The sequence below is a fragment of the Myzus persicae genome, unplaced genomic scaffold (genome assembly GCF_001856785.1).
Source record: "Myzus persicae strain clone G006 unplaced genomic scaffold, MPER_G0061.0, whole genome shotgun sequence".
NCBI lineage: Eukaryota > Metazoa > Arthropoda > Insecta > Hemiptera > Aphididae > Myzus > Myzus persicae.
The window spans coordinates 74,853-86,424 of record NW_019101718.1 but is presented as its reverse complement, the minus strand read 5'-3'; the positions used below and the strand labels follow the sequence as shown (position 1 = coordinate 86,424).

Sequence of the window (11,572 nt, the reverse complement as noted above, 5' to 3'; positions counted from 1 at the left end):
AAAACACATATAGGTGTAAAATAAAAATACAATTTTTCACTTTCAAAAAAAATGTATGTTCTACATTACTTTAATTACCAATTGTTATTAAATAGCATCAACACAAAACAAGGGTTTAAACAAATTTTTCATAATTTACCTATACAATATTTTTTGTGATAAATAACCATTTTCGAAAAACTACATAGATTTAAATTTTTTCTATAAATTAATATACATTGTATATATTATATGTATACATATTTTTTGACTAGTGACAAGCTTAATATTTTATTGATTTAAGTTTTAAATAAAAATGCAAAATCCAGATGATCCCATGATCTCAACTACATTCATCAAAGTTACAACACTGTTTTCAGTATAACATCAATTCCACAGAGAAAGACTGAAATTAAAGAACAGTACATTCACATGTTTTAGTTCAACATTAATGTCAATAATAAACAGATAATAAAATCATAACACAAACACACGCCCATAACATTTTAATACATCTTGCTGTTACTCAAAATGATTTATGTCTTCTTTTCTTTCTTATTAGTTTTCGATGTTTCTTCTACATCACTATTTTTCTTCTTATCCGCTAACTTGCATTGATTATACACATTGTTCAAGTCAAAAACTGCTTTGAAATTGGGCTGAAATATTAAAAAATGAATGAATTTTTTTGTTTTGAATCTTTTAATAAGGCATACCTCAGTAAAAAAAAATTTAAATATTTTTCCTTTGCTATCATAAGTTGGTCTTCTAAGTTCTTCTACTCCATTTTTGAACATTATAACAGTTGGCAATTGTCGACTTAAAGATGAATCGCTAATATTATATTTTTGAGCAGCATCAGGATATCGACTTATATCTATTTTACCAAATTTAAGATATTTTGTATCATACCTGCAACACAGTTTATAATATTTTAATTTTTATTGTTTATCACTTGCTACAAATACTTAATTTATATTTATATGAGGGGTAGGATAAAGATACCTGGGCACACCTGTATATAGAAACCCATAACTAATTATTTTTTATTTTCTAAGAGTTGAGGTTGGGTTACTATATTTTATACTTCTATGTTAAAAAAAAATATCATCATTTATATTTTCCGGGATGCATGAAAAATGTATTAATTTAATGGTCCAATAAAATTTAATGGACCAATCGTGGACCACTAAACTATGTTTAAGGGATCATTAGCTCATTATTGATTCGATGTGTAGTGATTATTCATGCATAACTTTGTTATTATTTTAAAGCTATAAAATGGAAATATGTATTTATTTATTATTTTATTATTGTAATCAATTATATCACTACAGTAGAGTCTCGGTAATCCAGCAAATATCAGAATAGAGGACTTCCGGGTTATTAAAGTTTCATATAAAAACGTATTTTTTCTTTCAAATACTAGGGACATTTTGATGTAACAAGTAGTACAATACAATAACAAATCATTACACAATACACACATTAACAATAACTGGGGGAATAAATAGGGGGACGAGGTGACCGAGTGGTCTGACTCTTCCGCTGCGACTCAGCCGGTCGCGGTTCAATCCTCGGCCACCGGGCGGCATTTTTCTCCGGACAAGTCGCGGTGACCGGAGAGCAAGTGCTGCCATCCCCCACCCCCGGGGCATGGCAGAAACCTACGGGTGCCCCATTCGAAATTCTGCCAAAACAATCACACACGCGTGTTCCCCCCTACCGTACCAAAAAACATACAAAACCATCAATACAAAAAACCTACAGTACCTACTAATAGCTAATGGCCACAGTTGCTGGGTTCAGGATCAATTAAAAAAAATAATAAAATAACTGAATAATAATAATAAACCAATCTAATTGGTTCATTCAAACTTAAATCAGTTAGTTTTAATAATTGTATGTTTTTAGCAAAAAGTAATCGGATTATTGAACATACTTTCTTATTGCACTGTGGGGTTACCGAAAGTCTACTGCATTATTATCGGAATTATTATACTATCATAATTTTTATTAATAAAGAGTAGAATAATTATATCAAAAATGAATAGTACTCTATGTTTTTTATTATTTCAAACTTAAATATTGTACGTAAATAAATATTGAGACTTTTGTTTAAGAGCTTAAAATACCATTTTCTTAAATTTAAAATAATAACATTATTATAAATGTTATGGTTGTCGTATAATTACGATACACCCTCACTATACAATACTAGTATTTACAATATTGCAAATGTTATGAACGCATTTATTTTAATGTACATTTGTTTAATTTGTCCATAATCAATACATACTGAACAGATAATTGTGAAAATATTGGAGCAAAATTAGCACACGTAGGATTCCACACAGTATAAAAACAAACAAGCCATACAGTATGCTGTTTATTTTCTTTTAGAGCTTCTTCTAAAGTGGCCAATGATCTGAAGTACAACACATTTTCTGGGCCTGAATATGTTGGCTCTGGTAGACATAAGCTTACAACTATAAATTAAATAAAAATTTAACAATCATTACTTTCATGTGCAAGCCAATATTTTGATATACTGCAATATTATAATACAATAATAATATTTATATTATCATTGATTATAACTCATGAAATCAATAGGTAATACAATGTTTTGTTATTTAATCTGTTTAAATAGGTATTAAGTTTGGGAAAAACGTACAGGTAAGTTAGAAAAAAACAACATTAATGTAAAAACTTATATAAAAATGAGTGTATAGCTTATTTCAAAAATTAATTGAATTAATCCTAGATACCTATTTTATTCATTTTCTATTTTTTTTTTAAATTAGTATACTGATTTTTCACAGCAATCTACCACTTATGAAAAAATATATAAAACTGCATACCAATAATAACAGCAGTGAAGAATAAACCAAATCGAACATCTGCATAGAACCACAATAATAAATTTGCTCCTTTAGTGTACAAGAAACTGGATGAGAGATAAGCTAACATAGTGACACTTCCAGCTTTTCTTGTCCGAATCATTACAACAATCATGAGGAATAGTAATATTTCCAATTCTTTCTGTAAGTAACAAGAGTTAATTTTTAAATAATACAAAATTGAAAACCATCATCTTTGATTGGTTATTCAACGAATAAATTACTTACAGCATCTAATTCGCAAGTCTTTTCAGTTGGCGAGAATATATATTGACAAAACATATCCGTCTTTTTGCAAAACACATACGAACACGTAAGTATTATGTTAATCCAATAATAAGGTTTTAGTAAGAGAATCAACTCTTTCTTTTGTATCACCATTGTGAATAAACAATGGCTTTTTGCACTTGTATAAAAGCAACTAGATATAATAGATGAAGATGAAGTTCGTTATCGTCGATCGGAATGTTAATTAATGTAAACCAACGAAATTACTCCAGAAGATATTCAAAAGAAACGAATTTTGTTTCTATTCAACAAAATATTACAAAATTGCAATATTGCATTATTGATATTTAATAACACATTAACACGGTGCCATATTATCACGAATACAGGCATACAACGATCAGCTGGTTTTGATGTTAAGAGGACGGTACACCCGTCCCGCATGACGTGTTGTTTCTGTCTTACAAATGTATGACATATTATCAAAAACTGTTTAACTCATAGATAATAAAGATATCTTTATCATCTATAGTATATATTATAATTCATAACCACCGTCCTATTATATTTGTCTATGATAACCACTCAGGCTATTGTCTAAGCTGAACAACCAAATTTTCACACGATAAAGAGGAAAACATGTTAAATTTTACAACTTGGCCTTAAAACGTGGTTTTTATTTTTCGACATCACAAAATATACTAAAAAAGTTCCTTATTCAAGTTTGAAAAACTAATAATAATGAATTTTTAAATAATAGAAACTTTTTTCATATTTGTGATGTCGAAAAAATAAAAACTAAGTAAATGTTCTCTTTATGGTGGGGAAATTTAGTTGCTTAGCTTGGAGTATAGCCTGAGTGGTTCTATCCCAAGCAAAACAGTTTTTGCTATATTATATATTTGTAAGACGGAGACAACACTTCATGCTGGTTGAGCGTCCTCAAAGGCTAAAATTACCATTTTATATTTATTACGTATAATATTAATATACATAAACATAGCACATAGATATTACAGTTGCCATCCTAAATACTATACTAATTTAGTAAATGAGACTCTATGGCCTAAGATATAATTATGGTAAATACTTGTATACAAGTGTACAATATAACGGTAACTTGACCCCTCCATACCAAACAAATTTTTTTCAAAAATTAGGCTAATGCAGTTGTTAAATAAGATATATAAGAGAATAATAAAAATAAAAAAAGAAAGATTCAAAAATATAAAATGTATATATTTATTATTTATATTTTATTCTTACTCAAATTTCACTAACACTTTATTTTATATAATGTTGTTTACAGAAAAACATGAAATAAAAATTGCAAATGACAAAGTGTCACATATAAAAAAAAAGCGTCATGAAATCAACTAATTTGTAACTGAAATTGTAAACCATAATTTATTGAAAATATTGTAATTCCTGTATAGGTTGCAGAGCTGTATAGTATAGTATGACAAACACAATTATTTTATAATATCAAATATTAAGCATTAGGTTTTTGTTTTTATCCTTAAACTTGTATGAATTGAATTAATTTGTATTTGGAATTTAAGTATTAAAATCTCAATGATACCATTCCCTACTAAGATATAAAATTTTAGTTGAGAAATAAAATTACAATGCATTAATTTAAGTTCTTAATAAATCAAATGTAGATAAGTGAGAGCTGTTTAAGTATCCATTTTTAATTATCATTGAATTTATTTCATTCAACAATATTAATAAGTAAAATATAATTCTATTTTTGAAAAATATGACCATGTACCTACCTCAATAATATTGTATGTAAATTATATTGGTGTAAGATCCAAATGCATATGAAAAAGGAGAAATTATTGCTTTAATTCAATGTTAAAAAATAATGGGAATTTGATATCAAGGAAATTAAATATGGTGTTTATTCAGATATTTTAACTATAATACATTTATGATTGTATTTTTTCAAGGGAGCATTATGCCCGTTCTTAAAATAAAAACAAATAATATTATTATGTTATTATATAATTTTCATGGGACATGGGAGGTACTACAGGGGGGAAAATTAGGCAACTGCCCCTCTTGCCGACTGTACCTATTTTAATATTTAGTTCCTTGAATCTCGGTTTCCTAACTCTAAAAAGATATATTTTTATTGTATTTTCTATACAAAATTTGTTGCAGTAACATAAATAGGCTCACAAGCATAGATAATGAATCGAGAAAAATAAGACAACGGAAAAAATTAAATATAAATGTGAACACACGTACCTATACTCATGTCTCATACTCCTTATTAGTAATTACTAATTACCTTGTGATGTGCGCCTATAGCAAAATATAATTTTATATTATAATGAAAATATTGTCATCAATTATCATGAGCAATTTTTGTATAAATGTAGTGTATTGTGTATATACACCTAAGATGTTATACTTATACCCCTGATGTGTTTTTACTTATAACTTAACACTGTATATTTTGTATAGATAAGTTTAAATTTATGTTTAAATTCTTTTTTCTATTAAAAGTTGTTTTTCATATACAATTAATAGTTAAGTATATGCCATATTCAGACATAAAATTATTTATATTTGAAAATTTTCATTGAATAAATAGATAAAAAAATGTTTCATATTAATTGAGTCTTCACATATAAAATTTCCTGTATTGACTATAATAATTGATGAGTTATTAGTCACTAATTAATAGTAGAGTATAGGTACATGTGTTCATATTCATATTTAATTTTTTTTTCTGGGCTTTTTTTTGTGGACTTTTCTTCTGCCTACTAAATTAATTGTATTTAATAATTTAGGTGACAATGATCCAGATGATCAAGGACGCATGGAGTTATAAGATAATTAAATAAATATATAAATTCTTATTATTTTTTTTAAATACAATTTAGATACAACAATTATTATGAATTAAGTTCATGTTATTTTTTCCAATAGTAGGTATTAGGTACTAGCCTAAAAATGTAGACTAATTTAGTGATATAAACAGTTAATATTTTCTGCCCCCCCCCCCTACTAAGAGAGTCTAGTACCACCTATGATGATTTTTACCTAGAACATTTTTAATGTACCTATTTTAATGATTATTTTCGCTATCATTTATTATTTTATTTTATTATAAGTAATTATATGCCTTATGAATACGGGTTATATATTATTTCTTAAAACAATTGTACCAATATACTTCTTTTGTTTAAATGCCTAAACATTCAATCATTTTTGTGATTTTCTAATATTTTTTTTACTTCAAGTTAGAAAGAATTTAATTTGGTTTTATTTTAAACTGTATTTTCATTAAATTTAGTTTTATGATGCTTTTTAAAATGTTGAGATTGTCTGCTTGCTGATTTATACAAAAGTTTCATTTATTTAAAGGCATTTAAATCATAATTTATGAAAAAGAAAAATTTAATTGGTGAATAAGCCTTATAGTTATTTTGAGTCTTACATATTCAACTATTTTTATGCCAACTTCATCTTATGACTTATGGTTTAAGCATTTTTACCTCTGATTATAAAACTTTTTAAGCCCATTATTATTTTTTCTTTTTATAAATTGGATTTTTATACCAAATATTTTTGATAATTTTTCAATATTTTGAGAATACCAAACAGTTAAGACGTATTTGACTATTATTGTAACCAATAACTATTTAATGTAATTCTAAATAATATTCTATGTGTACTGTTACTGTGTAGTATTAAAGAATTTAATAATAGTCGGATAAGCACACCCCGTGACTCTTACCTACTTATACAACTTATATTCATTCAGGGACTTTGTTTAATTATTGATTATTCAGTTTTGGAAGAGTTTTTCATCTGGTTAAGTTTGTTAAGGGATAGAGGCCCATTTTCTTTGTTGCACACCCCATAGCAAATTCCCACTTCCTATGCACACTTATGAGTATAAGACTGAACTAATATTACAAATTGAAAATAATATAGACTACAGAGCATTAAATAGTAGGTAGGTATAACTTAAAATTAACTTAAAATTTAAAGTAGTATAGAAAATTATTTTTCAACTTTTAATTTTTATAGTTCAAATATAAGTATGCAGGGGCATCCGTAAATAGTTTTGATGGGGGGAGGAGAACCTATTTTTTAAATCAATAATCTGGTTATATCTCGATAAACCAATTTCAAACGTTTGGAGAACTTAGTCAATTTTATCAACTTAAATTTTTTTTATAATAAGACTACATTAAAAAATATATTAATTTTGCATTAATCTCTCTGATCAATCTTTTTAAAATGGGTATCTAAGTATCTTTAATGCAATAGGTACCTCATCATAATTCTGTGCACAAAATAATCGAGTACCTAGCTGGTGTATACTGTGTAGTAAAAACATCATATACTACCTACTCTATTAAAACACGTGCACGCCTATGCTACAGATATAACATTTGAGAATACTTATAGCCTATAGGAAATAGGACCGGTCTTACCATCTCCGATTAAAGTTGATGGATATTGGATAGTATGTAAAGAAGCATTAATTTATTGTGTTTATGGATTTAAGATCGAATGTTTCTAATGATATTGTTTTTTAAATGTATGTTTATTTTAGTCACTAGCAAAAGTGATGATGATTTAAATAATTCTTTCCAATAGTTCCAACCATATCAGCATTATCAACTATATGAGACTTAGAGATTAAACATTCAAAGAACACTTCAGAATGCACAACCATACATTTGATGTACATGCTTAGGTAATTACTAATTTATAATTATTTTCATTCACCAATGGTAGTAAATACAGCTGTCATAACTCATAATTTTCTATATTTCACAATACGTATAAAGTATGTGTTTTATTATTAAATAAGCGTTTTACATTAGTAAGAATATTAGATCAGTCAAAGTATCACTATATGCATCCAATTGTATAGGTATTTGTATGGCTACAGGCTATCCCGATCTCCTATAAAAGTATTGCTGAGAGATTTCAAATGAACCATAGTATAGAGTACCTACTTAGTAACATGTACAGAACGATAATTTCTAGTGTAGCTTGTGAACCACATTAAATGGCCCACAAACGAAATAAAAGGTGAGGTGAGAACTTGTACTTACTTATTGGAATACGTATTCGAACTTAAAACTATTATAAATGTTTACAATAGCCAGTAGGTACCTACCTTACATGTAGGTACAATATATTTTTCATTGATCCAGCGACTGTATAATATTTTATTATTGTATTTTGAAGTTCAATTCCGAAAAAAAACCGTTATGAGTTGTATTATCTAGTTAAATTGAACATTGTTTTTATTATACCCGCTATACCTACAATATCATAATTTAAACACGAATAAGTATAAATCATAAATTTAATAATTTAAAATGCAAATACCTACTTAAGTACCTACTTAGGTAGTGAATAAAATATTAAAAAATGTTTTAATTTTAAATTACTAGTAAGTATAGTCGTATAGACTATGGTATTACACAATTTATAATTTAATTAGTTAATATAATTTAAAAAAATTGAACACAGCCACACTGCAGGCAACAACAACAAAACCGGGTAAATGGATGTCGCTCTGCTGTGCAGAAGGTTACAAGTGGGTCACTGTAGTCTGTAATAGATGTAGGGTTGGGCAGTATCTTCGATACAAGTATCTTAGCCCTTAGGACTTAAATACATTATTGTATCTTGTATCTTATATATTAATATATTATATGAAGTATCGAGTATCTTGTATCTCGATACATTAATGCAATACTTTGAAGAATTAATTGTTTACAATTATTTTCATTCGCCTACCTAGTAGTAGTACATTCCCATGGTTAAATAGTAAATAGCCATGTACATACCAACCACGACTATTTGACCATGTGTAAAAGGCGCAGCAAATTTAAATTTATGTTTACCATAATTTAATTACAGTATTAATTTATTTCAAATTATCAACAATCTGGTTTTCACAACCATAATTAATTATATTTTACGATTACAAATACAAATACGCAGTTACAGGTGATTTTTCGAAAGCTGTAGCCTACAACTTTTAGGGAATTATTTTTTAACCCATTAGCCATATTTAGTTATATCTGTGGACTGTGAGACACCACACATGCATTTTTAACGGGACTTAAAGTCTTTACTGTATAGATACCTATACGACTATATTAGATATCCGTAATCTGTACGGCATAGTTCATAATTATTATTATAGTGCTGCATCGTACATGTATAGTGTATAGTCTATACCTTTCGCGTAATTGATGACGGCGGTAAAGTATGTAATGAACACGATAAGATTAGTAGATGGGTACTATAGATACGTACCTATTGGCTATTGCCTATATGTAGTTTATGACTATCTGAATAATTATGTACATGAATAATAATAAATTGTGTTGTAGAATATTACTATTAAGTTATTAAATATATGGTATATAATAACTAATTAATGTATATATTCCAAACTGTGTATAGATACAATTTTTAAAAAAAACCTGTGACTAATTTTATTTCGAGGTACCGGTATTGAGTATCTTAATACTTAAAATGAAAGTATCGAGTACCTATTATCTAGTATTTCGATAGGTACTCCAAATCAAAGTATCTACTATATTTAGTATCGAGATATTGACCTTTGAGTACCTTGCCCATCCCTGAATGGATGGTGTTAAATTTGAATTCAATGATATAAAATCATTGTATAGGTAGGTACGAAAAATGATTCTGAACGAAGGTCATCATGTCTAAAATATTACTAGGTAATTTAGTCATTTAGAATACTTGATGAGATTATTGCGATTAATAAGTAATTCATTTTACTATTAAGGAAACGTAATACAGTAGGTCGAAACTCATTTTTGCCAAAAAAAATACATTTGAAAAGTTATTGTGTGTATAAAGTATATTAATATACTCTTAAAGTTGTAAGTACAAATGAATAATATTTTTAGACTGCAATAAAATAACTAAAATTTTTATTATTGATTATTTAATATATAATTTCATCCAAATTTTAACTTAAAAGAGCTATACAAAAAAACTGTGTTTATTTATTTTTTAGATTTTTTGGTTACAGTATTATAACTTGTGTAACTATACTTATACTTATGTGCAACTTTGATGTAAATTGTTGATGCTTATCTGTAAAAGTTGAACATTTTATAAATATTAAACTACAAAATAATTCGTACATTTTAAATTTGATAATTATTGTTGTCAAAATTTGAACTTTAAATGCTTATAAAAATTTTATGGAATTTGACTTCCAGGTAGAAGTTTTTTTTTAAGATAAACAAACTTATAATTAATCTTGTATTGCATTTTAAAATCTTAGATATAAAAATAAATTTTATTATGAATTTCTAACTCAAAATAATTTGTCAATTTTCGTGATTTTTACGAATTTTGTCAAAGTTCTCAATTCAAAAGCTCATAAAGAAATATATTGTGGATTAATGGTTTTTTTTAATTTCCACTAACAACAACAAACAACAAATTGTATACAAATTCAGGCAACTTTCACTAAATGTATGATCAATTTTATACCTACTATGATCTACTAGGTGTCTAGGTACCTATTTATTATCTATAAATATAAATACAATTTCTTAAATATAGTCAACTTTAAGAGGAGAAACCAGAAACGTTTCAAATTTTAAGTTCACAATAATACATTTTACTCTATTATTCTTAAAATTAGAGTGAATTTACCTCTTATAAAATTTGAAGGCAAGAATATTATCTAGGATTTTATTGATATTTATATTTTAAGTAAGTTATGGTCATTTTAAAATGTTTTAATAGGGCTATGATTAATAATATACTGTGTAGGTACAGGTTTATTTTATTACAACTGCGAAACTCTGTGCAGGCCATCGTATAATAATATACTATTATTACTCGTTGGGTATTGTTAAGTTGTTTACTTCTAATTTAACATGTAATATTAAAATGTGACAATATTGGGTCTGTTTCTGAATTATTATTTTCTTTATCTATATGGTGTAATCCTATAGTTACGTTACATAAGAATGCCCAGTACGACGTACTCGGATAGTCCGCGGATGTATCCTGTAGACAACTGGACAAATATTATATATTATTATTATATTATTATCATTGATATTATATAGGTACACAATATATAGTATTGTGCGAGGATTCGAGGACTTAGAACTTTAGAAGGTAAGGAACTATATAAAAAATAAGTAGGCGGAACAGTAGGTGCTGCTTGTGTGACAGTACTGTCGTATAACCATATGAGTTTATGACAGTATTATCATGACAGTACTGTCCCGTGAAACTCGCCAAGGACAAGGCGACAACGGAGACGCAGCGACCAGACGGCAAGACGGGTGCGCCGCCCGTTGGTGCCTTGGAGGTAGATCACACGCACGCACGCACGCGCAACGATCCGTTCGTTACGAAAAGTCGCGTCCTGTACGTCATGTTGGTACGCCGCGTCACAGTGGACGCAT

General features: G+C 27.6%; 1 protein-coding gene across 1 annotated transcript; it reads right to left on the bottom strand.

Annotated features, from left to right (window-relative positions):
* Window positions 1–265: 265 nt before the first annotated feature.
* LOC111030249 (thioredoxin-related transmembrane protein 2 homolog) lies at window positions 266–3,501 on the bottom strand. The gene is made up of 5 exons (XM_022309662.1): window positions 3,111–3,501; window positions 2,844–3,024; window positions 2,279–2,468; window positions 696–891; window positions 266–638 (listed from the first exon to the last, which is right to left on the bottom strand). Exons 1-5 carry the CDS (start codon window positions 3,261–3,263, stop codon window positions 516–518), a joined length of 843 nt encoding a protein of 280 aa, XP_022165354.1. The 5' UTR covers window positions 3,264–3,501; the 3' UTR covers window positions 266–515.
* Between the last annotated feature and the right edge of the window lie 8,071 nt (window positions 3,502–11,572).

What these genes read in the sequence shown, in the direction of transcription:
- LOC111030249 (XM_022309662.1), bottom strand. Translation starts at nt 3,263, where the DNA reads ATGGTGATACAAAAGAAAGAGTTGATTCTCTTACTAAAACCTTATTAT. An exon ending in AGACTTGCGAATTAGATGCT is followed by an intron (nt 3,025 to 3,110) that starts GTAAGTAATTTA and finishes TGTTACTTACAG; the next exon opens with AAAGAATTGGAAATATTACT. An exon ending in CTTCACTGCTGTTATTATTG is followed by an intron (nt 2,469 to 2,843) that starts GTATGCAGTTTT and finishes TTTAATTTATAG; the next exon opens with TTGTAAGCTTATGTCTACCA.